The 26,480-nt window shown below is 45.2% G+C and overlaps 1 protein-coding gene across 2 annotated transcripts in view; it reads right to left on the minus strand.

Moving 5' to 3' along the window:
- Positions 1–26,480, minus strand: part of pde5ab (phosphodiesterase 5A, cGMP-specific, b) — a 192,232-nt gene that overhangs the window by 107,363 nt on the left and 58,389 nt on the right. The window contains exons 5-9 of one of the 2 annotated variants that reach the window (XM_070871121.1): positions 23,401–23,490; positions 14,967–15,104; positions 10,755–10,822; positions 7,095–7,203; positions 6,892–6,976 (exon numbers count right to left, since the gene is read on the minus strand). In XM_070871121.1, coding sequence (XP_070727222.1) covers positions 6,892–6,976; positions 7,095–7,203; positions 10,755–10,822; positions 14,967–15,104; positions 23,401–23,490 — 490 coding nt within the window. The remainder of the gene's footprint in view (positions 1–6,891; positions 6,977–7,094; positions 7,204–10,754; positions 10,823–14,966; positions 15,105–23,400; positions 23,491–26,480) is intronic. The other variant, XM_070871128.1, reaches the window with a different exon arrangement.

The raw sequence follows: 26,480 nt of genomic DNA on the forward strand, positions 1-26,480 counted from the left end.
AGTGGATGTAATAATAGTATATTTTCAGCCATCAATTGCCAATTTCAATAGTGGTCAGTATTTTATCTTAAGCATTATCTTACATACCTCCCACCCCCAACTTGAGCCAATCTACTCTTAGAACAATACATGTCTGGAGCTTGTGTTGGTATCATGTTAGAGAGCCAGGCTACTCAAAGATTAAGGGGATGGATTTCTCTGTAGTTGGTATTATGTGTTAACCCCTTGTAACCTGTATTACACTACCACCAGAGGGCCTACCTGTTGGAGTCCCAAGGGATCCCAGCATCCCTTGGGAGCACGGGAGATGAGCAGGCCACCCATGAGGTACCTGCACTCTGGAGTCTTATTAAAGGAGCTAAGGTCACACTTGCTCATTGTACACAGTACTCAGTTTCATCCTTTATTATAAGTCTATCAATTGGCGACGAGGTAAAGAACAACCACGCGAAAATGCAAAGAACAGTTGGTATCTTGGAGAAGTTCTCAGAAGGGGACGATTAGGAGTCTTCGTGCAGAAACTTGACCAATACTTTGTGGCCAACGAGCAGGAAGGGGCTGAAAATGCTGTCAAACGAAGGGTGATCCTCCTGTCTGTTGGGCAACAACCTATGGCCTCTTGAAGAATCTCCAAGCTCCAGCAAAACCAGCAGCTAAATCCTATGAAGAATTGTGAACGCTGGTCCGGGATTACCTAAATCCTCAGGAAAGTGTTTTGATGGCAAGATATTGGTTCTACACGTGTCAACGATTGGAGGGCCAGGAAGTGGCGAGGTATGTTGCCGAACTAAGGCGCCTCGCAGGACATTGTGAATTTGAGGGATTCCTAGAACAAATGCTTAGAAACTTTTTTGTACTGGGCATTGGTCATGAGACAATCCTTCGCATACTGTTGAATGTAGAAAGTTCGAATCTAAGTAAAACCATAACGATAGCCGAGACATTTATGTCCACCAGCGACAACACCAAACAGATTTCGCAGAGTAAAGAAGTTTCGGCCAGTACTGTGCATAAAGTAAATTCGGTTTCGAGCAGAAAGATACAAGGCAGAACGTACACGCCGGCTGCTGCTGCCCAACCTCAGATGACCCAGAGTCCGCCATCAATCATTAATGAAAGACAGTTAACACCTCGTTGGCGCTGTGGAGGGATCATCGGCCCCATCAATGCCACTTCAAGCACTATGTGTGCAACGGTTGCAGAACAATGGGACACCTCCAACGAATGTGCAGGCGAGCTGCAAACCCTGCAAATACTATGTGTAGAGGAAAATCGATCCACTGTGGATCAGGCTGAATTAGAGACTCGAACCGAGGAGGCAGAAGTATACGGGGTACACACATTCACTACGAAATGTCCACCAATAATGTTGAAAGTTGAACTGAATGGAATTCCAGTATCTATGGAACTGGACATGGGTGCAAGTCAGTCCATAATGAGTAAAAAGGCCTTCGACAGGCTATGGGGCAAAAAGGCACACAGGCCCAAGCTTAGCCCCATTCACACCAAACTAAGGACTTACACCAAGGAACTAATCCCTGTAATTGGCAGTGCAGAAGTCAAAGTCGCCTACAATGGAGCAGTACACGAACTCCCGCTGTGGATTGTGCCAGGAGATGGCTCCACATTGTTTGGCAGAAGCTGGTTGGGAAATATCCGCTGGAACTGGGATGACATCCGAGTGCTTTCGTCCATCGATGACGCCTCATGTGCCCAGGTTCTGAGCATGTTCTCAGCGTTGTTCAAGCCAGGCATTGGAAGCTTCTCGGGGGCGACAGTGCAGATCCATTTGGTTCCCGGTACGCGACCCATCCACCACAAGGCACGGGCGGTACCGTACATGATGCATGAGTCAGTGGAAATTGAGCTGGACAGGCTGCAGAGAGAAGGCATCATCTCACCGGTGGAATTCAACGAGTGGGGGAATTCAACGAGTGGGTTAGTCTGATTGTCCCGGTACTTAAAGAGGACGGCATGGTTAGAATTTTGGGGACTATAAAGTAACGATTAACCGTTTTTCGCTACAGGACCAGTACCCGCTACCCAAGGCAGACGACCTATTTGTGACCCTGGCTGAAGGGAAGACATTCACCAAGCTGGACCTGACCTCGGCCTACATGATGCAGGAGCTGGAGGAGTCTTTGAAAGACCTGCAACAACACGCACAAAGGTCTGTTCATCTATAACCGGTGCCCATTCAGGATTCAGTTGGCCATGGCAATCTTCCAATGGAACATGGAGAGCCTGCTAACGTCGGTTCCACGCACCATGGTTTTCCAGGACGACATGCTGATTACAGGTCGGGACACCATTGAGCACTTGAAGAATCTGTAAGAGGTTCTTAGTCGGTTGGATCGCGTAGGGCTCAGGTTGAAACGCTCGATGTGTGTTTTCCTGGCGCAGAAGGTCGAGTTCTTGGGAAGAAGAATCGCGGCAGATGGCATCACCCCCACCGACGTCAAGACGGAGGCCATCAAGAACGCTCCGAGACGTGACGGAGCTGCGGTCGTTCCTGGGACTCCTTAACTATTTCGGTAATTTCCTACCTAGGTTAAGCACCCTGCTAGAACCCCTGCATGTGCTACTGCGCAAGGGAGACGACTGGGCATGGGGGAATTCACAAGAGGCTCCCTTTAAGAAAGCCAGATATCTGTTGTGTTCAAACAATCTGCTTATCCTGTATAACCCTTGTAAAAGATTAGTGCTAGCTTGCGATGCGTCGTCATATGGGGTCGGGTGTGTGTTACAACAGGCTAACGAATCGAAGATTTTGTAACTGGTCGCTTATGCGTCCAGGAGTTTGTCCAAGGCCAAAAGGGCCTACAGCATGATTGAAAAATGGGCTCTGGCATGCGTTTAGGGGGTAAAAAAAATGCACCAGTACTTATTTGGCCACATGTTTGAGCTTGAAACTGACCACAAGCCGCTCATATCGCTGTTCTCTGAGAGCAAAGGGATTAACACCAATGCCTCTGCCCGCATCCAAAGATGGCCGCTCACGCTGTCAGCATACACCTATGTAATCCTCTACAGACTGGGCACAGAGAACTGCGCAAATGCTCTCAGTCGGCTGCCGATGCCCACCACTGGGGTGGAAATGGCACAGCCGCGGACTTGCTCATGGTCATGGAGGCATTCGAGAATGATCCCAGTTACGGCCTGCCAGATCAGGACCTGGACCAGCCAGGATCCTTTACTGTCCTTAGTAAAAAACTGTGTCCTCCATGGGAGCTGGTCCAATGTCCCAGCGGAGATGCAGGAGGCGATTAAGCCATTCCACAGGCGTAAAGACGAAATGTCCCTGCAGGCGGACTGTCTGTTGTGGGGCAATCGCGTGGTTTTGCCCAAGAAAGGCAGAGATATGTTCCTATGTGAACTGCACAGCACCCACCCAGGCATTGTAATGATGAAAGCCATAGCCAGATCCCATGTGTGGTGGCCCGGCATTGACTCCGACTTAAGAGTCATGCGTGCGCCAGTGCAACACTTGCTCTCAATTGAGCAATGCACCCAGAGAGGCACCGCTAAGTTTGTGGTTGTGGCCCTCCAAACCGTGATCGAGGATCCATGTGGACTATGCGGGCCCATTGTAAAGTCCTGTCCCCTCAGTACAGATTCACACGAGGCATGTAGTGAAGTCAAGGTCACTCTGGATCTGCACCTTTATTTCACAGCTCTGGAATGCTGCACTTGCCTGAGACCTGTCCTTATATACCTGTTTCTTGCAAGTGCACCCCTGGTGGTAAGGTATGCTGGTGGTTACAGGTCATATCTTATTACAGTCATGTATAGCATGTTAGGATACAGTTATATATAATAATGTAAGATACATGACACCCATTTCTGTGGAAAATGTTTTTGGTTGTCGTGGACGCTTACTCAAAATGGATTGAATGTGCGATAATATCTGTAAGCACGTCCACGGCCACTATTGAAAGCCTAAGAGCCATGTTTGCCGCGCACGGCTTGCCTGATGTCCTAGTCAGCGACAATGGGCTGTGCTTCACCAGTGCTGAATTCAAGGAATTCATGACCCGCAATGGGATCAAACACGTCACATCTGCTAAGTTCAAGCCCACATCCAACGGCCAGGCAGAACGGGCAGCTCAGACCATCAAGCAAAGCTTGAACCGTGTGTCGGAAGGCTCCCTGCCGACTCGGCTGTCCCGAGTGCTGCTCAGCTACCACACCAGACCCCACTCACTCACTGCGGTTCCCCCAGCCGAGCTGCTCATGAAAAGGGCACTAAGAACAAAGCTCTCTCTTGTCCACCCTGATCTCCATGATCACATGGAAGGCAAGCGGCATCAACAAAGTGTGTACCATGACCGCGCAAATTTGTCATGCGATATTGAGATCAACGATCATGTGTTTGTGCTCAATTATGGACATGGTCCCAAATGGCTCGCTGGCACGGTCACAGCCAAGGAGGGGAGTAGGATGTTTCAGGTCAAATTGGCAAATCGACAAACATACAGAAACCATTTGGAGCAAATCAAATTGCAGTTCACCAACAGCTACGAACAACCCGAAGAAGACACCACCAACTTTGACCCTCCAACACACACACAAATGGCAACTGACATCATGGTTGACCACGAAGCCGAACTCACCATCCCCAGCAGCCCGGCAAAGCCGGTTGCCCAACAGCCCAGTGAAGAACTAACCAACTCACCCACACCCATATTTGTACCAAGACGATCGACAAGAGAGCGAAAAGCCCCAGATCGTCTCATAGAAACATAGAAACATAGAAAATAAGTGCAGGAGTAGGCCATTCGGTCCTTCGAGCCTGCATCACCATTCAATAAGATCATGGCTGATCATTCCCTCAGTACCCCTTTCCTGCTTTCTCTCCACACCCCTTGATCCCGTTAGCCGTAAGGGCCATATCTAACTCCCACTTGATGATATCCAATGAACTGGCATCAACAACTCTCTGCGGCAGGGAATTCCACAGATTAACAACTCTCTGATTGAAGAAGTTTCTCTTCATCTCAGTCCTAAATGGCCTACCCCTTATCCTAAAATTATGTCCCCTGGTTCTGAACCTCCCCAACATCGGGAACAATCTACCTGCATCTAAGCTGTCCCGTCCTGTCAGAATCTTGTACGTTTCTATGAGATCCCCTCTCATCCTTCTAAACTCCAATGTGTAAAGGCCCAGTTGATCCAATCTCTCCTCATATGTCAGTCCAGCCATCCCAGGAATCAGTCTGGTGAACCTTCGCTGCACTCCCTCAATAGCAAGAACGTCCTTCCTCAGATTAGGAGACCAAAACTGAACACAATATTCCAGGTGAGGCCTCACCAAGGTCCTGTGCAACTGCAGTAAGACTTCTCTGCTCCTATACTCAAATCCCCTAGCTATGAAGGCCAACATACCATTTGCCTTCTTTACCGCCTGCTGTACCTGTATGCCAATTTTCAATGACTGATGAACACCTGCCCTTTTCCTAATCTGCCACCATTCAGACACAGTATTCAGTTTCATCCTTTATTATAAGCGTATCAGTTGGAACTCCATTTGTTTTATTTCCTAACATGCAGCAATTTTTGGGTCAGGTCTTTCATTCTAAAACACAGGGAGAGAGCTTGTAATATTTGGTACATTGCTCAAAACAAATATTGCTGGTGGTGACTGTTGTCTAGAACAGGATGATGTTATCTGTCTACACATACACATGTATGATTTTAGCGTTTTTTGGGAGTTAACTTCATTATGAGCGGTAGCGCATTAGCACCCTTTTGTCCACTCCACCCATGGAAATGAAAATCGGGCGGAATGTAAAAGGGACTGCTGATGTGCGATTGCCAGGTTTGCTCTACTGCAAAGATGAATTTCACTCTCTTTGCTTCTTTCAGTGTTTGAAAATTGATTCTGTCATATATTTCAATCCATTGTTTTCAATTTTATTTCTTCATCAAATATATTACTATGCAAATAGCCCATTTGAGGAACAGCTCTTTTATGTTTTCCATTTCATGGCTGAATTCCTATTTCTCCTTGTACCATATTCTGCATGCTGCCTCAATGGTGAGCACATATGAATTTGTGAACTTGTTAATAGGGTAGATATCCCAGGCACTATGAGATTCCAAGACATTATGTGGCCGAAATTGCCCCTTTCGATAAGGCCTCTGACTGCCGGAAAGCGGAGGGGCTGCCAGTTTAGAAATTGCCCCACCTCAGGAGCAGAGCGGTGTCTGGGGCCGCTCCATCCATTTTCCTGTCACAGCGTGCATGCGCGACCCCTTACCGTCTGGCAGGGACCCCCACGCAACTGCCAGGTTGACCCGACAATTATGCCCCCGAGTTCAGCCAGGCCACCAACAGGCAGCCTGGCATCCCCTCTTGGGTGCCAGGCTGCTGGCCCAGCCGAACCCTCCCTGCTAGCCCAGTGGACCTAACTAAAATGAATGCAGAGTTCGCAGCGGCCCTCCCCTTTAAATGAAGGGGAGATGTTGTGACGCGCCAGTGCAGTGATATCATCAGGGCGGTGCTGATGACCACAGATCAGATTTCTCAGAGTGGAAGAACCTCCTCTGAACAGAGAAACCTCTATGAGTTAAAAAAAAGCTTAATTAAGAACGTGAATGATGTATTTACCCATGACTTTCCAAGTTTTGTCTGAAACCTGGATTTCTGTAACTATAGTTGGTAAAACTATTTCAATAATTAATGCACCCTGGTGTAGTTAGCACATTAGATAGCAGAGTGTCAAAGAATCTCATATTTTTCTATTGCACTACATCATTATTTTTAATGTATGAAGTGAATCATTTGAAAGGATCGCATATAGGATGAATGAAAAGTGCAGACAGGCACACAAACCCCAAACATACAACCAACACAAATGTACATTAAAATGTTCAGAGAAGCTCCAGTACCTATAACTTTATTCTTCTTTCCATTTTTAATTGGGGTGCAGAGCAAGCTTTTAATTTGCTTGTTTGTACTTTCTGCATTTTCATTCTATCAAGCAAATAAAAATAGGGTTAAAAGCTACCGGGAATATCCAAATGTCATTAAATGATAAAATCCTTGGACTAAATCTGTGTAAATTCATTGAGGTTATAAAAGGTTCACTTACTGTCCATATGAACCGTGGGTCCTTGTAAACATCTGTAATATTCAGCGTTTCCATGGTATTTTTTGCATACTTTGCAAACATATAGTTTATTTTATTTATATCATAGCTCCTGTTAAAAACAAACAAATATATGTTAACATGCCATGTAGTTATTAAGACTTCTATCCACCATTTAGAGATAGTTAATGTTGGTTTTGTTTTAAAATTATAAATGTCTTTCTTTTCCTACTTCCTTCCAAAATACTTTGTCAGCCTGATTAAACCATAAACTGTTTTAGGGCTGTAATAAGAAGGATAAAAACAGTAATGTCGTGGGAACACCATCACCTCCAAGTTGCCCTCCAAATCACGCACCATCCTGACTTAGACATATATCGCCATTCCTACATTGTTGGGTCAGTATTCTGGAAATACCTACCCAACACCAAGGAGATGCCCCACCGTCACCTTCTCAGGACAGTTAGGGTTAAGTAATAAATACAGTCTTGCCAAGATTTGCCCACAGCCCGAGAACAAATAAAAAATGGGTAAAGTGGGGTTAGAGGTAGGGGTTTGAACCAGGAATGTAATTCAGTCTCTATTTTAAAGTAATTTATTCTGCCCTTATTTTCATATTGCCAGTATAAATTCCTATTTATGATGAAAACTTGTCACTCTGTAATTACACCCTCTTGTTGGTGGTGGCACTGCCACTGGGTAGAGTGTGTAATTACGGCTCGACAATTTTATGTAGGCAGTTTCCATTACAAATATGATTGTAGGAATTTATAATTGAAAAAATTGACAGCGAGTGCAACAGATGTAAAATTTAAAAAATATATTGGCCCGAATTTTTCCATGACTAGCGAAGGAATGGCTTTCACTGTTCACCTCACGTACAGCTGTGCACAGACTTTTAGCAGGATTATCAGCGCAGAGTTCCGGTTTTCCAGCATCAGTTTGAATTTGGCACCCACTACAGGGGATCTGTGACAGCTGTGAACAGGTTAACCAACAAGCATACTGGTCAACCAATTAGAAGGAAGAATCCTCACAGACAGCAAAGCAGGAAATGAAAAACAGAAAATATGAATTACATTTAAATCATTGGCCACGATTTCGCCAACAGTGGTGAGACCGGTGAGGCCGGCATTTGTGCCGTGTGGGGAATGTGCTCCCAGCTCCATCCCACTCGCTCAACACAATCTTCTGTTGATGGGACTTGTTAAGCCAGCCCTGCGAGGTTTCGGGCCAATTACCAGGAAGTGGATCTGATGACGCATCATCATCCGGTTTCCTTAAAGGGACTATGGCCAACTTTTTTTTTTACAGTTCTTCTGTCAATGTTCTACAGCATTGAGATGCTGCAAACAATGACAGAGGTGTACAAAGGTGCATGGCTGCATCCAGGCTCTCCCATGACTCCCTCCAGATGCTTATGGAAGGAGTCACAGCATGCAGCGAGGTTCTTTTCCCTTCCAATGGGTGGACGAGACCTCCCCAAGACACCAATGCAGCCTGGTTGCCCATTGCACAGGAGGGCACAAGCAGGGATGCCGTCAGAAGGACCTGGCTGCAGTAGTGCAAAACTTTCAAGGATCTCAGTAGATCACAAAACATTACTGCAAAGCTACATTCAACCTCATCCTGCTGTGTCATTCATCACATCCCCATCACTCTACAATTCCTTACCCTACTCCTGCACATCCTTACTCACACCAACTGACCGTGCACCTCCACCCATCCCTCTTGCTCTCTCGATCTACATTGTCACTTCCCCATCTCATAAGCCACCCCTCACACTCATCTTCATCCTTGTCCAATCATGCCAACTAACAACACACGTGGGTAGACACTTGGATGTTTTAGTTAATGTTCATGTCGAGTTTCTGCTAATGTATTGTCAAACATTGAAATCTTTATTTTGAACACGTTGTGTTCTTGGACAGATTTGTGTGCACCTTTGGAAGTGGCTTAGTGAGTTGTAATTAATGGTCAGACATAAAGGTACCTCCCACAATGGTGTTGAGTGTGAAAGGAATGGCTTGGACATTGTAGGGATGCTTTATGGAGCTGGTGTGGTGGTGTCAACCTGGTGCATCATGTAACAGCCAGGATGTACAGCGTCAAGTGAAGTAAATGTGGCCATGGTGAGGCCATCCCTTGTTTCCCGGGCAGCAATGTGGTTGGGTCCTAATGCCCTGTGTCCTGTACAGTATCAGGTGATTGCGGAGAAGGTTGGTGTTGTTGTTGGTGTGTTTAGTGATGCTGTAGTTGGAGCTGATCGTGATGGGGTTCTGAGCACCAAGGTGAGATTTTTTTTCAAAGCACCGATGCTGCTGGAATAGATGGCAGGTGAGGCTGAGATGACAGCAGCGATCTGTCAATGGTGAGAGAGGTTGCTCCAAGGAGGTGAAAGTGAATAGAGAGTTCACTGCAAATACTTCCAAACTGCATACAGCTCAAAAGTTTCTTCCAAATCCTGAAGGCTTCAGCTTCTGACATTGGAAAATGAACAGCTGTGAAATGGTAGGTTTTATACCACTTCTGCAGCTGTCAACTAGCCAAAGCAATGGAGAGTCACTGAGAACCAGACACACTTACCTGGCATGAAACCCGAGGGATGGCAAACTCGTTGAAAACTTGGTAAAATGGTAAGTGCCAGGATGTTGATGGTGGGGGATTCGGTGATGATAATGCCGTTGAATGTCAAGGGGCAGTGGTTAGACTCTCGCTTGTTGGAGATAGTCATTGCCTGGCACTTTTGTGGCGTGAATGTTAATTGCCTCTTATAAGCCCAAGCCTGAATGCCGTCTTTGTCTCACTGCATGCGGGGATTGGCTACTTCATTATCTGAGGATTTGCGAACGGCATTGAACACTGTGCAGTTATCAGTGAACATCCACACTTCTGGCCTTATGGTGGAGGGAAGGTCATGCTGCCATGACCTTTATTTCAAATTCTATGTGAATCCACCTACCAGTCACACTTGTTTTTGTTTATTTTTGGGAAAAACTGACATTTTGTACCTGTGTCAACCCACATCATCATCACCCCACTGCAAATCTGACCTAGTTGTCTCCTGAACTAATTCATATTTGTTTCAATTGTTCTTGCTAATAACTAATTTTATAGTGTAGATTTTACAAGTTTGCACTGCTGACATAAAGCCACTCATCTGGTGCACATTTGTCCTTTTTTGTCTATTCGCCTTTGTAGGAAATAGTTATATCTGAATTGCTATTTTTATTCTTAATTTCTTATTTTTTTAAATTATGTCCACTCATTTTTGAATATCCTATTCACTTGATCTACTAAGAAATAGGATGCAGGAAAGAATCAACAATAGAGGTTGGGGATGTTAAAACCTTGTTTAAAAATATTAATACAAAGACTAGTTTGAGAGTCAATGAACGTTTCATCCGTTTGCTTCAAAACAGGTCAAGTAACCCATCTCAGACACTGGGATTCATCTAGCAAAATAACAAAATGTTCTTATTACTTCCTTTTATTAATTCCCCTGGGGTCTTTTCTGAATAAAATAAATTAAATTTAAGCTTTAATTGCAGCTTGGATGATTGGATAAAAGCTGTGCTGCTGTTTATTGCTAAAGCAAATTTCATCGTCTCTAATCCAGTTTCTGTGTTTGAGGGAAGGATGATTAATGAAATAGTATTTTACCTTCTCTGGAACTCTGCCGGATCTTCTAGCTCTGCAGAATTCATGTGAAAGACACTGGAAAACGAATCCTGAAATGCAATTAAATGGGATATTTTATTTTTAATGCAGTGAAGGGATTAAGGGATTAATTCTGTTAAACAAGAAAGCACTACAGGGATGGTGAAGCCGATCAACTTTTAAAGATCTAACCAAGCTCTAACCTCTAAGGACTAAACTCACTCTGAGAGCAGAGTCCTTTTATTCCTGTTTAAATCTTTGGGAGAAAGGTACTTTACAAAAATTCTAATTTCAAAAATTGTAAAATGTTCAGCTAAACATTTCCCTTTATTCATAATACACCAGGAGCATTTTGCACAGAGTTGTGCTTTGTGTTAATCAAAAGAGAAAATTAAATATTCATATTTCTTTTGTTATGACTGGTTGGTGTTTTGATGCCATAGTGATCACCTTATTGATTAGTTGATCTCAAACTGTCTTTAAACATAATCAGAACAATCAAAATAATTAAACCAATTCAGAGCAATGGAGCTGCAATAATGCTGTGATGGAGTTATAGAGGTTATTAATGATCGAATCACAAACTAGTAACTGTTGAATATTTTAAGCCAAGACTTATGCTATGAATGCAATGTTCACATCGTAGTCATTTTGATTTTACTTAATAAATTGGAAAGTCATCTTGATTTACCAAAACACATCAATAGCAGACCCGTTCTGGGGTTCAAATTGCATGTGTGATAAAAGCACTAATCATGCTCGTATGAAATTCCTATTCTCTGCTATTTAATGAAGGCATTAATCCCCATTTTATTTTGAGGGGGTTAGTGCCTTGTTAAAATAGCAGACAAATGAATATCCTAGGACCATTCTAACCTGTTTGTTGCTAATATGGCAGAGTACAATCTCAGTTCCTTTGTAACCATCTGTCTTGTAAGAAATTTGTTAACATCTATGACTGTATGAAACAGGCTCAATGGACAGCTGGTTTTACTCCTGGTTGTCATTTGAGTATGTTTATATGAGTCAGTTACTAATTGGTGCAGGTTGATTCCTGACAGTACTCTGAATGTTCCCATTCACCAGCCTGCACAGAGGGGATGAATGTCTGCCCTCACAGACAGCACGGCCAATTTACAAATGAAATGAGTTCTGGGAGATTCACTTTACTTTTCACAGAATGCAGAGAAGAGAAATGTCAGCCTTGTGCAGTAGGAACAAGAGAGGCCGAGGGTGGTCTTCTGTTTTTGGTTGAGAAAGAATATGCGGCGGGGGAGTGGAAATTGAGAAACATAGTCGGGGAAATGTAGGGAGAGGCCAACATTACAACCGACCTGTGCAATACCTGACCTGGGGGTACTTGATGTTGTCACTGGGTGCACAATGGAAAACGTTCCATTCTCCAGAACTGTTATGCCTTAACTTGATAAGCACAAAAACAGGAAAAACAAAACTAAACATTGAAACAATTTATACCTTAGATATGACATATTCTTCATGCTATAAAAAGTGAGATTTATCATAGAATGATGCAGCACAGAAGGAGACCATTCGGCCCACCGTGCCTGTGCCGGCTCTTTGGTAGAGCTATCCATTAATCCCATCCACTGCTCTTTCCTCATAGCCCTGTAATTTTTTTCCTTTTAAGTATTTATCAAATTCTCTTTTGAATGGTAGTATTGAACCTGCTTCCACTACCCTTTCAGGCAGTGCAGTCCAGATCACAACAACTCACTTTGTAAAAAAATGCTTCTGGTTCTTTTGCCAATCACCTTAATTCTGTGTCCTCTGGTTACTGACCTTTCTGCCATTGGAAACAACTTCCCCTTATTTACTCTATCAAAACCCTTCATGATTTTGAACAGCTCTATCAAAGCTCCTCATATTCTTCTCTGTTCGAAGGAGAACAACCCCAGCTTCTCCAGTCTTTTCACATAACCGACGGGAGGCCAGAGACTGCCGGTCTGAGATCGCTGTGTGGGAGGAGAAGAGTGAGATCGCTTTGCGGGGGGGGGGGGGGGGGAGGTGGGGAGAGATCGCTGTTAGGGGGGAGGGGAAGAGATTGCTGTGGGGGGGGGGGAGGGGTGAGGGGAGAGTGAGATCGCTGTGGGGGGGAGGGGGGAGGAAGAGTGAGATCACTGTGGGAGGAGGGGAGAGACTGCTGTGGGGGGGAAGAGAGTGAGAGAGTGAGATTGATGTGGGGGGGGGAGAGAGTAAGATCCTGTGGGGGGAGGGAGAGAGATCGCTGTATGTGGGGGAGGGGTGAGATCACTGTAGGGGGTGAGATAGATTGGGAGGTGAGATAGACTGGGGGGGGAGGAAGAGACTGGGGGTGAGAGAGACTGCGGGGAGGAGAGACTGGGGGGTGAGAGAGACTGGGGGGGTGAGATGCTGGGGGGTGAGTGAGACTGGGGGAGGAGAGACAGGGGGAAGAAACAGGGGGGAGGAGAGACTGGGGGGTGAGTGAGACTAAAGTGAGTAAGACTAATGAGTGAGAGACTAAAGGAGTAAATAAGGCTTTATCAGACCATTTATATTACTGCCATCACTAGAAAATACTACAATCCATTTAAAAATACATCAAACTGTGGAGAACTATAAAGATCTGTGTAATATCAAACAACCCTGTCAGATCTGTGTCCATATCGCCCACTTAAGATCCACTTAAGCTCCAGTAAGACCTGCTTTTTCAGGACGGTATTCAGGTCCGGTAGTAAATGGATCTTAATGATGAAACTTCCATTTTGGGCGGTAATATATGGGCGGACAGTATTGAATACCGCACGGCGTAATGACTGTGGAATTTACCGCTGGGTGGTATCTGGGCGGTAAATGTGGTTTTTTTGCCGAAACTTGTACAACTGGGCAGTAAATGGACGATTTGAGAGTTAACTCTAGCCCTGAGTGTTAATCATTCTGTGCCTTCTGATAGTCAGATCCATGTGTATATAGACTAGGCTATGTTCAAATTGTTCTGTTTCATGAGGTGAGGAGCCCACTAAAACTTAAAGGGTGATGTACTTTAAAGAAATGCAGTTACATCATTCTTGGGATTGTCATGGCATTGCAAAGTACTTCTATTATGCTGTCTGGATTTAAGATGACAGGTGTTTTGTATTGCTCTCAAGTTCGGCTGTAGCTGTCAATTTATTAATTCTTTGTAGCTTATCAGACCGACACTGACACCATTAAAGAGTTTCAAATAAACAATAGCGAACAATAGCCTCAAGGAGAATAAATGAAGGAAGGTGGCCTTCAGGGACTTGGAGAGACCACAAGGAAGCTTAAAGGAATATTGAAAAACCTCATCACCCTGCTCTTCTTCAAAATAGTGCCATGGGATCTTTTACATCTACCTGAGAGAGCAGACGGTTTAAAGTCTCACGCGAAAGACAGCACCTCCAACTGTGCAGGACTCCCTCAGCATTGCACTGGAGTATTAGCCTAGGTTTATGTGCTCAAGTCCCTGGAATGGGTCTTGAACCCACAGCCTTCTGACAGAGGTGAGCGTGCTGAGCCACAGCTGACATTTATGAGGAAATGAGGAAAAACTTCTCCTAAATGGGTCCCTGGCCATGAATTTGCACAGACCGCAATCCCAGTACTTACACCAGGATCATGTCTGCTGATGCCCTCCAACACTCATCCTGCCAGAATATGTAGGGCTAAGGAGACTATGGGTGATTCGAGCTCCCCTCCCCCTGCCAGAAACACTAAAAATAATCCTTTTGTAAGCGGGCTGCAGTTTCATAAATTATAAATTTCACCCTTCAATCTTTGGGGTCCATGCCATGATCCCAGCCTGGGACAAGCCACCAACCCCCTCCTCATGGTGATGCCTAGTTCCACCCTTCAGGTGTCTGTTACCACTCTCAATCAGCATACAAGCCTTCAGCTTTATGCTAGATACCCATGAGGCTGAGGGTGAAGAAATTTCCATAAAAATGGAGTCCAAACTCCATCTGACTCATGTGCACAAGAGATATTCTGCCCCTTACTAGACCCTCCGGTAGGCCCATTTAAGGTCAGGACAACGTATCTGGGCCCTGGTCGGTTTTGTGGCCATTCTGGTGGACTCCTGCCAAAGTTATCATGGGAATCCACCAGAGCAGCTGAGGGATGTTGCACTCCTCCCACCCCCCATTCACTCCCCATATCTGTGACAGGCCAGGACCAATATACACGCTTTCTTATCAACCGCATTATAATACTCACAGAAGAATTGTCATCCACAATGAAGATGGTACAGCTCTGAGCCTGCATGAATGAAAGGATAGTTGCTGCAATCTTCTTCAAAATTACATCCAAGGAATGTTGCTCCTCAAATATCAGAGTTGCAAGATCAAGTAGAACCTTGTGAAAGAAAGTATTATTGATAAATAAATAATGCGGTTATTTCATCACATTTATGAGTGACCAAATACAAGTGGTCTTTTTTTATGTTCTAATAAAAAGAAAAGCCCGTAAAAGTAGTATTTATCATGGGGTAAGAATTTCTCTTGTCTCTATGTGCAGTGATATTGTAAATGCACTAATGAAAGCATCTTCCGATCAGAGTTTCTAGTGAAATCACAAACACATTAAAAATGAAAAGATTTATGACTTTGCAGAAGACTTCAAACAGAGGAAATCTTTTTGAATGCATTTACAATATTGATAACAGAGACTAGAACAATTCTTACCCTTATATTTTTAGCTGCAGCTTACTCACATACTAAAAACTTTTAAATCAATTTGGAACCATCAGGACAGTTTGCTAATCATCTACTGCTCTATAATATTCAGAAGAAACCTGGGCTTAGAAATTCATGGACTTATCGTTCTCCGTTAAGGAGCGCTTCTTGAAAGAAAATGGTGGCCACCTCTCTTCTACCAGCCTCTGCCATGGGACTCAGCAGGTGCCATTTTAGTGAGGGTCAGAGCATTGCCATTAGCAGCACTAGCCCTAGAAATACAAATCAATAGGGTGTGACGTCAGTCGGCGTCAATGCCAATTTGATGTCCCGTCTGCAAACTTAAGACCTTTTTGTTGACTTTAACGCTGGCTGTTAAGCATGTTCAGAAAAGTGAGCATGGAGCAGATCTACAGAAATGCTGTTAGCACTTCTTAAAGGGACACACATATCCTTCTGGTAAGTTTGGAGTTAAGCTTTTGGACTGGATGTTTTATATTTCATTGAAGTACTGGTTTGTTGCAATAGATGTTAAACGTTTTTAAAGTGTGCAGGGAGTTCAACGAGTGCTGTTGGACACTTGCAAGACCTTGGATGGTTAAGGAAGGCCTCTGAGAAGATGTAAACGATGGATACACTCAGCAGGTCAGGCAGCATCCCTGGGGAGAGAAAAAGCTTTTGCACGTCAGGTCGAGATGCTGCCTGACCTGCTGAGTATTTGCAACATTTTCTGCTTTTATTTGAGATTCCCAGCATACGTTCACAGAGGGAAGAGGAAGACGGATAAGAGGAAGAAGTGGAAGGAAGGATGCCATGCAGACCAGGATTCTGGTCTGGCCAGGATTATTTTTTATTAATTCATGGGGTGTGGGCGTCTCTGGCAAGGCCGGCATTTATTGCACATCCTTAATTGCCCTTGAGAAGGTGGCGGTGAGCCGCCTTCTTGAACTGCTGCAGTCCACGTGGTGAAGACACTCCCACAGTGCTGTTAGGGAGCGAGTTCCAGGATTTTGACCCAGGAAGGAATGGCGATATATTGCCAAGTTAGGATAGTGTGTAACTTGGAGGAGAACTTGCAGGTGATAGTGTTCCCATGCGCCTGCTGCCCTTGTCCTTCGAGGTGGTAGAGGTTCTGGGTTTGGGAGGTGCTATCGAAGAAGCCTTGGCGAGTTGCTGCAGTGCATCTTGTAGATGGTACACACTGCATACATGGTGTGCCAATGGTGGAGGGAGTGAATGTTTGAGGTGGTGGATGGCGTGCCAATCAAGAGGGTTGCTTTATCCTGGATGATGTTGAATTTCTTGAGTGTTGTTGGAGCTGCACTCATCCAGGCAAGTGGAGAGTATTCCATCACACTCCTGACTAGTGCCTTGTAGATGGTGGAAAGGCTTTGGAGAGTCATGAAGTGAGACACTCACCACAAAATACCTAGTCTTTGACCTGCTCTTGTTGCCACAGTATTTATATGGCTGGTCCAGTGAAGTTTCTCGTCAATTGTTACCCCCAGGATGTTGATGGTGGGGGATTTGGTGATGGAAATGCCATTGAATGTCAAGGTGAGGTGGATAGCTCTCACTTGTTGGTGACAGTCGTTGTCTGACATTTGTGATTTGCCACTTATCAGCCAAAGCCTGAATGTCGTCGAGGTCCTGCTGCTTGCGGGCATGGACTGCTTCATTATCTGAGGAGTTGCGAATGGAACTGAACACTGTAATCATCAGTGAACAATCCACTTTTTTTATAGGGAAGGTCATTGATGAAGCAGCTGAAGATGGTTGAGCCTTGGACACTGCCCTGAGGAACTCCTGCAGCAATTTCCTGGGGCTGAGATGACTGACCTCCAATAACCACAACCACCTTCCTTTGTGCTAGGTATGACTCCAGCCAGTGGAGAGTTCTCCCTCTGATTCCCATTGACTTCAAATTTACTAAGGCTCCTTGATGCCACAGTCAGTCAAATGCTGCCTTGATGTCAAGGGCAGTTACTCGCACCTCACTTCTAGAATTCAACTCATTTGTCCATGTTTGGACCAAGGCTATAATGTGGTCTGGAATCGAATAGTCCTGGTGGAACCCAAACTGAGCATCAATGAGCAGGTTGTTGGTGAGTAAGTGCCGCTTGATAGCACTGTCGATGACACCTTCCATCACTTTGCTGATGATTGAGAGTAGACTGATGGGACAGATTGGATTTGTCCTGCTTTGTGTGGACAGGACATATCTGGGCAGTTTTCCACATTGTTGGGTAGCTGCTAATGTTGTAGCTGTACTGGAACAGCTTGGCTAGAGGCATGGCTAGTTCTGGAGCACAAGTCTTCAGCACAACAGCCGGACTGTTGTCTGGGCCCATAGCTTTTGCTGTATCTAGTGTGCTCAACCATTTCTTAATATCTCATGGAGTGAATCAAATTGGCTGAAGACTGTCTTCTGTGATGGAGGGGACCTCAGGAGGTGGCCGATATGGATCATCCGCTTGGCACTTCTGGCTGAAGATGATTGCAAATGCTTCAGCCTTGTTTTTTGCACTCATGTGCTGGGCTCCACCATCATTGAGGATGGGGATGTTCATGGAGCCTCTTCCTCCCATTAGTTGTTTAATTGTCCACCACCATTCACGACTAGATGTGGCAGGATTGCAGAGCTTTGATCTGATCCGTTGATTGTGGGATCGCTTAGCTCCATCTTAGCATGCATGTAGTCCTGTGTTGTAGCTTCCCCAAGTTGGCACTTCATTTTTAGATATGCCTGGTACTGCACTTGGCCTGTTCTTCTGCACTCCTCTTTATACCAGGGCTGGTCCCCCTGGCTTGCTGGTAATGATAAAGTGAGAGATATGCTGGGCCATGAGATTACAGATTGTGGTGGAATACAATTCTGCTGCTAATGATGGCCTACTGCACTTCATGGATGCCCAGTTTTGAGCTGCGAGATGTGTTCTTAATCTATCCCATTTAGCACGGTGTTAGTGCCATACAACATGATGCTGGATGTCCTCAGCATGAAGACGGTACTTCGCCTCCATAAGGAGTGTGCGGTAATCACTGCTACTAATACTGTCATGGAAAGATGCATTTGCAACAGGTGATTGGTGAGGGCGAGGTCAAGTAGGTTTTCCCTCATGTTGGTTCTCGCACCACCTGTTGCAGGCCCAGTCTGGCAGCTATGTCCTTCAGGACTCAGCCAGCTCGGTCAGTCCTGGTGCTACCGAGCTACTCTTAATGATGAATATTGAAGTACCCCACCCAGAGTATATTCCGTGGCCTTGCTACTCTTAGTGCTTTTTTCAAATGGTGTTCAACATGAAGGAGTACTGATTCATCAGCTGAGGGAGGGATGTAAGTGATAATCAGCAGGAACATTCCTTGCCTATGCTTGACCTGAAGCCATGAGACTTCTTGAGGTCCAGAGTCAATGTTGAGGACTCCCAGGGCCAATCCCTCCCGTATACCAGGGATGGTGATGGAGGAGCCCAGGATATTGGCTGAAAGGTATGATTCACTGAGTATGACTATGTTAGGCTGTTGCTTGACTAGTTTGTGGGACAGCTCTCCCAATTTTGGCACAAGTCCTCAGAGGTTCATGAGGAGGACTTTGCAGGGTCAACTGAGCTGAGTGTGCCATTATCATGTCCGAAAACAGTGCCAAGGTTGATGCTGGGTTTATTCTTATTATTGTTTTTAATAGCGGTTTGTTACAACTGAGTGGTTTGTGAGGCCAATTAAGGGTCAACCACATTGCTGTGGGTCTGAAGTCACATATAGGCCAGACCAGGTAAGGACAGCAGATTTCCTTTCCAAAGGGCATTAGTGAACCAGATGTTTTTTTTACGACAATCAGATAATTTCAGGATCACCAATACTGATACTCACTTTTTATTCCAGATTTATTTAATTAACGGAATTTAAACTCCCCAGCTGCCATGGTGGGATTGGAACTCATGTCTCTGAATCATTAGTCTAGGCCCCTGGATTACTAGTTTAGTAACATAACCACTGTGCTGCCATTTCCAGCGATGGGATCATCCACCTGCAGTACCAATTACCACAACCCCAATTCCCCTTTCAACATTAGTCCCACACCTCACCTTCCCTCTGTTACTGACCATCACAGTGTCCTCTTGGCCACAATGCTGAAATAAAAGCTACCACAAAGCACAATTTCTAATCTAACTTTATACATCTGTCCAACCAATATGACATGAATCAATCAACTCATCACCTTTATGCAGTGCCTTACTGACTGTCTTGTGTGTGCCTTTGTCTATCCTAGTGATGTCATGCAGTGCTACCCCAGTGGCTGCAGCATGGCTGGTGGAAGGTTGCTGACTTTCAGAATGGGACACTGCAAATGGCCTTGCTGGTCGACCTTGAGGAGCTGGTGGCTGGGAGTGTGAAATCGAGTTATGCCACTTCTTCTTACTATTCTTCTTCACTCTCCTCTCCGTCTTCTTGGTCACCCACTGGCTGAGTAGGCTGCATTTCTTGGGTGTATGAAATGAGGGAGGCACAAGGCTGGAATTTTGGTGAGGGGAGGGTGGGAAAGCAAGAGGTGCATGGTGGTAAAAACAGAGAGACAGACTATTATCTGAATGGTGACAGATTAGGAAAAGGGGAGGTGCAAAGAGACCTGGGTGTCATGGTACATCAGTCATTGAAGGTTGGCATGCAGGTGCAGCAGGCGGTTAAGAAAGCAAATGGCATGTTGGCCTTCATAGCAAGGGGATTTGAGTACAGGGGCAGGGAGGTGTTGCTACAGTTGTACAGGGCATTGGTGAGGCCACACCTGGAGTATTGTGTACAGTTTTGGTCTCCTAACCTGAGGAAGGACATTCTTGCTATTGAGGGAGTGCAGCGAAGGTTCACCAGACTGATTCCCGGAATGGCGGGACTGACCTATCAAGAAAGACTGGCTCAACTGGGCTTGTATTCACTGGAGTTCAGAAGAATGAGAGGGGACCTCATAGAAACATTTAAAATTCTGACGGGGTTAGACAGGTTAGATGCAGGAAGAATGTTCTCAATGTTGGGGAAGTCCAGAACCAGAGGTCACAGTCTAAGGATAAGGGGTAAGCCATTTAGGACCGAGATGCGGAGGAACTTCTTCACCCAGAGAGTACTGAACCTGTGGAATTCTCTACCACAGAAAGTTGTTGAGGCCAATTCACTAAATATATTCAAAAAGGAGTTAGATGAGGTCCTTACTACTCGGGGGATCAAGGGGTATGGCGAGAAAGCAGGAATGGGGTACTGAAGTTGAATGTTCAGCCATGAACTCATTGAATGGCGGTGCAGGCTAGAAGGGCCGAATGGCCTACTCCTGCACCTATTTTCTATGTTTCTATGTTTCTATGCCAGAAGGAGGATAATATTTGAGGATACCAGCATCTTGTGTCCTTTCAGCCCCGCTGCTGGCCAAGGGCTCAGCACTATTTCCTCCAAGGGGATGAGGTGAAGCTAGGAACTGGAGGTGTGCCTCATATTTGGTATAGATTGTTGGTAGATGAGTGATTGCGAGTGGAGAGTTAGGATTAGAGCAGTGTGTGAGGCTAGTGGTACAATTGGTAGGAGACAGCTTTTGAAGATGCATTCACTGACCATGACCACTTGTCTGAGGTCATGATGCATCTTTGGGCGTTGGAGCCAGGTCAAGGGGGTGACACTGCTAGCAGTGATGGCCTCAGTCATGTGGTCCCACATCATTCTTTCTGGAGGACCTCCTGCCCCTGTGGGTAGAGGACCTCTCTTCCAGTATTGACCCCCTGCACAAAGCTGGAGTGCTGCGTGCGGTGCCCTTTCCCTGGCTTTTCGAGCCGTTTGTGTTAGTGGTGAAGCACCTTTACCATTCTTTTAAGTGCGGAAGGCAGTTCAGCTTTAAGAGCTTAAGACTGCCATTCGGTATTTATATTTAATGTTTATTTTTTTTCAGAAGGCAGTTGAGCTCTAAGGCCTAATAACTGTCTATTTTTAAATGATTTTTTTTCATTTTAGAAGGCAGTTCCCTTTTAAGGGATCGGCGCTGCTTTCTCAAACGACAGCTTTGCTTTACGATAACGCTGTTCTTGCTTCAGGGAAGCTACAACCATGCTACATTGGGGCCTCCTTCTGAGAGTAGCACCAGAAAATGAGGGTTGCAGGTAAGTTTAGCGCTGCGCTAATTTAAATTAGCAGCCACCACCGGCAGATTTTCGACGTACCGGAATTTCTAGGCCATGTTATTGATGTTAGTGCCTGAAATCTGTGACCATTAACTTTTATCTAAGTAACGGGGGTGACTTTGAACTTTGCTGCCTGGATGGTTAACTGACAGAGTGCATCACCCATTCATTGTAGAACCCGCCCAGTTTTTATTCCATTGATTTTAATGGAATGGTGCAGACATAAGACACAATCGATTTTCAGGACCGAGGCTCATAACAATGGCACTCGTGGTCTGCAGACTCCAAATGGTTAGCACGCTGGTTCCAGGCTGGTGCATTATCAAGTGGCTCAGAGAACGACTTGGTGTGTAGAAAGGCAGTTCTGGTAAGGGGTGCTGATCGTCAAGGGAGGGGATGCTGGAGCAGGAGCAACAATGTTATTCTTGTGGAGTCCAAAGGAGCACACCTGCCCCTTCTGGTCCCACAAAAATATTTTAAAAATTATCTTTTTGGTCTCCTCTTCGGCTGTACCCCCAAGTAAAACAGGGCAGAGTGTGCATGGTGCTTGATTATCTACCAGAATGACAATCAGAGTCCTATGTATGTCACAGAACCCTGATTTGTATATTCAAAGGATCTACTGACTGAAACAGGGAAGGGCTCCAGCTGCCCAGCAGTAGACCCCTTTCAGGATGGCGTCAGCCAGATCGGAAGCGGAAACAGAGTGGTAACTTTTCTCCTGTGCAAACTACTGAAGATTTCCTCTAAGTATTTGTTTGCTACTGTTATATAGTGTAATTACAGCCATGTCTCATTTCTTGCTCTGATTTTCTTTATGTTCATTAAGGTGTGGGATGGTGCTGTTGGAGGACTGAAGTGTTTATTCTACATTTTATACACAATATGGGTGAAATTCAGCATGGGCACAAATCAGCAGTCCGTTTTTGAGCTGTAAATTTTCTAATCTATTGACTTTGCTATCACCCCTTTTGCACTACAGCCCAAGGTGAATTTCACCCCAGTATCAACATCAAGAACTTAAAAATCAGATGGAGTAAAGCTATCTCTATTTTGCCCAACATTTTCTAGTGCCGGGCATGCCCAGCTATTCAGACATTTTAGCTCGGTAAGTTGCTGGAAGTGAGGGCAATAGGGCATTTGGGGCCTTGGTGAACGAAGGGGCCAAAAGTTAACCAATGAGATTTTAAAGATTAAGAAATACACAGAGGAAGGACTGAGAAAATGGATGAATTAGAGTGGATGAATTCAATGTCAAATCCGGTACAGAAAGTGAAATAAAGAGAGGGAAATGATTGGATTAAGAGATAGAGGAAATAGAGGCAGAAAGGAAAAGTAAGAAAAAAATAGAAAAATTTAAAATGTTTCACTAAATTAGCAGTTGCGTGGCTCCTGACCTTGGAGAGATGTCAGGTTATCCGAAGATCAGGAAATGACTGTCTTTCTTTTTCTGTATCTACTTCTGAGAGTACTCAGCTGTGGCTTGTTAGTGTTTTGTTCAGTGTAACATCTGTTGTAATAGACATGATACATGCAAGATAAATAGATAAAATAAATTGCAAAGCAACAATTTGATCAGAATCTCACAGATTAAATTTTCACGGGGGTTCTACACAGCCGCTCTAACTTCAGTGGAAGTGCATCAGATAACCTGGTAAAATGCTGTGAGCGCTGTTTTTCTGGGGTTTGCGGGGCAATTCCGCTATGGTTATGGGGGATAAGTTGGAGATCCCCCACAGAAATTCACCTCCCCATCCCTAGTGCCCAGCATATGTGCTGATACTGGGCTTCTGTAATTATCACTTTAAATCTTGGCAATACCTGGTTGCGTCTGTTTTCAAGCAATGAGGTCTCATACACTTTAGCTTTGTGGAGGACAATCCCGCAAAACGTCAAATAGGCAGCAAAATCCTAAAAACAATGACAATAATGATACTACAAAATGGAACTCGACATCAGGAAAATACAGATATTTCATTTCCACCTTCGAACTTTTCCTGTTGTATACTTAAAGAAGTCAAGATTAAGGGCTCAATTTTCCCGATCATTTGCACCGATTTTTTTGGCATATTTATATTTTTCCAAGTTTCCCCCACAATCTGCGCGGCGTAACTAATTTAGTTATGATTTTTCTAGGCCAGTTTTTTTTTACATCAGTCATTCCCTCATATCTGCACCGGTTTTTATAATTTTTCGCAGTTTGGTCAACATTTTTTCCTCCGAGGTCGGAATATCTGGCCACTCCCGAGAAACCTTCTGGGCAATTAAGAAAACCAGCGCACATTGAGAAATCGGCGCTGAAAGGCACCATCGTTTTTAAATCGAAGATTTTGGATGGTGTCAAGAACACTGTCAAAATCAATAATAAAGTTCAACTTTTTTTAACCTGTCAACGTAGTAAATGTAAATTTGTTGGATTTCAGAAGTTTTCTCACTTTTTTACTCACACTCCACCTCCAAATGTCTTGAAGCAGGGCTGTACCTTTGCAGGCAGAATCGGCCCATGCCCAGACACAGGGGCTTGGGGCTTGGCTAGAAAACAAGCTGTTGGGGGGGGCGGGGGGTGGGGGGCGGGAGAGAGAACGAGCGAGGTGCCGATCGGAAGGCTTCTCAAAACTGCAATGAGTGAGGGTGGTGGGGGCGGGGAGAAAGAAGGGGAGAAGTCACAAGATTGCAATTAGATAAGGGGGGGGCGGGGGAGAGGAGAAGTCACAAGACTTCGGGTGTGGTCCATCCATACAGACCTTGGAGAGAGAGAGAACTGCGAACCTGTCCTGCCTGTTTTCCTGCCGTTTTGAGCTTCTTTCAAAGGTTAAATTTAAGTATGGGGGCAATACTGACAATGGCATACCTTCTACGAGCCTTCTTCATCGTGGTGCTATGTAGGAGACAATTGATGCGACGTCAGAGCCCGTAGGGTGCTGGGCAGGAGGCCTTACCCACCTCAGGTATATCGAGACAGGCATTCGTACCTCCACCTGAGTGATGCAGACTGTGTCAGAAGGCTGCGTTTCCGCAAAGAAGTTGTAACTGAGATCTGTGATTTGGTCAAAGCGACCTGCAACCTAGAAGCATCAGGAGGACTGCTTTGTCAGTTGAAGTGAAGGTTACAGATGCACTTAACTGGGGATGTGTGCGCCATCTCTCAACATACAACACATATCTGAATTTGCCAGGTGACAGCTGCACTGTATGCGCCGAGGAATGACTTTATAAAGTTCCCCATGACCACCCAAACAATCCATGACAGGGTTGTGGCTTCCCAAAGGTACATGGCTGCATTGATTGTATCCACATCGCCTTGCGAGCACCTTTGGAGGATTCCGAGATGTACAGGAACAGAAAAAGCTTCCACTCCATTAATGTACAGCTCATGTGTGACAACATGCATCATATCATGTCAGTCGATGCAAGATACCCTGGGAGCACCCATGAAGCGTTCATCCTATGCGACAGTGTTTTATCTGCCATGTTTCAGCAGCAGCAGCCATGCGGCATCATAGAGAGGACCATTGGCATCTTGAAACAGCGTTTCCGATGCCTGGACCATTCCGGAGGCTACTTGCTGTACTCCCCTGAGATTGTCAGTCAGTTCACTGTTGTGTACTGCATGCTGCATAACTTAGCCATCGTGAGGCAGCAGCACCTGGTAGTGGAAGACCCACCTGCGGTGAGAGTGGTTGATGATAATGAAGTGGAAGATGCAGGTGACGAGCAAGAGGATGAGGAAGCCATGCAAGTGCCTGAGGCCGGAGCACAACGGCGGAGGAGAGCAGGCCATCGTGCTCCTTTAATGATTGCTCGAGTCTTGGGCCAGCAGCTCATCAGTGAACGCTTTACTGATGCCTGAGGGCTCAGCGACAACTATTCCACATGGACATGTTTATTTTTTGGAGCTGTTCTGTAATGTTGTGTTGTGTTAATGGAACATGATTCAGTTTTAATGTAAAATATATTTTATTCAAAAGTTTAACAGTTCTTTTGTACTTAACTTTAATAAAATTATTCCTGTATCAAACTTTACTTTAAGATCACTCTTTAAGATCACTTAAAAACTTAAAGATCACTTAGAAACTTTATAACTTGCAAATTTACATAACTGAAAAAAAACTTTTAATTTGAGAACAGTTACACCAATAACAATGACAACAACAGCAGCAAAGAAAGGCTGCACCATCTCTCCTCCACCTTATTCTAACACCGTCGGCTATGCTTAGTCTTGGACTCTCCACCATCCTTGCCCTCAGGCGGTGGTGCTGTGTTTCTGGGCTTGGTATCAAGCTTATTCTTTCTAAGATCTCGGGTACTGCGCACCTGTTGTGGGGGGTGGACGGGGCATCAGCGGAAGGTGGCAAGTTGGAGGGCCCGGCTTTGGGCTCTTCAGAGGCTGGTATGGGATTGGAGTGGGAGTGACAGTTGATTCTCTCAATGGGCGCGGGGTCTGGGCGTGTTCCCTTATTGCAACAGCTAACTCCAATTGCCGTCCCTCATGCGCTCTGACAGTGTCTTAACGACCCGCAACATTCCTTCCATCATGTTGAACAAAACTGTCTGAACTACCTGCAACATTCCCTCCGTGACGTGGTTTGCACTACCTCTGACATTCCCTCCCTCATGGCCAGTATTCCCTCACTGATGGTCCCGCACATCGTTCCCATTTCTCGTGTCGTTGCTGTTACTTCTCCCGACAGTCCCGCTACCTCATCACTCACCCAACTAATGGCGTCCAGGAGTGATCGGGTCAGGTCAATGCTCTCCGCACTCAATGACATCATCTGAACCACATCTGTTAAATCCTGCACCTCAGGGACCCGCAGCCTGGGACGTGGGACCCTGGGTGTGCCTCGCTGCACCACACCACTAGCACCGGCAACCTCGAAGGTGGGGCCCTGGGTGTGCCT

This window comes from Pristiophorus japonicus, chromosome 2 (genome assembly GCF_044704955.1).
Source record: "Pristiophorus japonicus isolate sPriJap1 chromosome 2, sPriJap1.hap1, whole genome shotgun sequence".
Classification (NCBI taxonomy): domain Eukaryota; kingdom Metazoa; phylum Chordata; class Chondrichthyes; family Pristiophoridae; genus Pristiophorus; species Pristiophorus japonicus.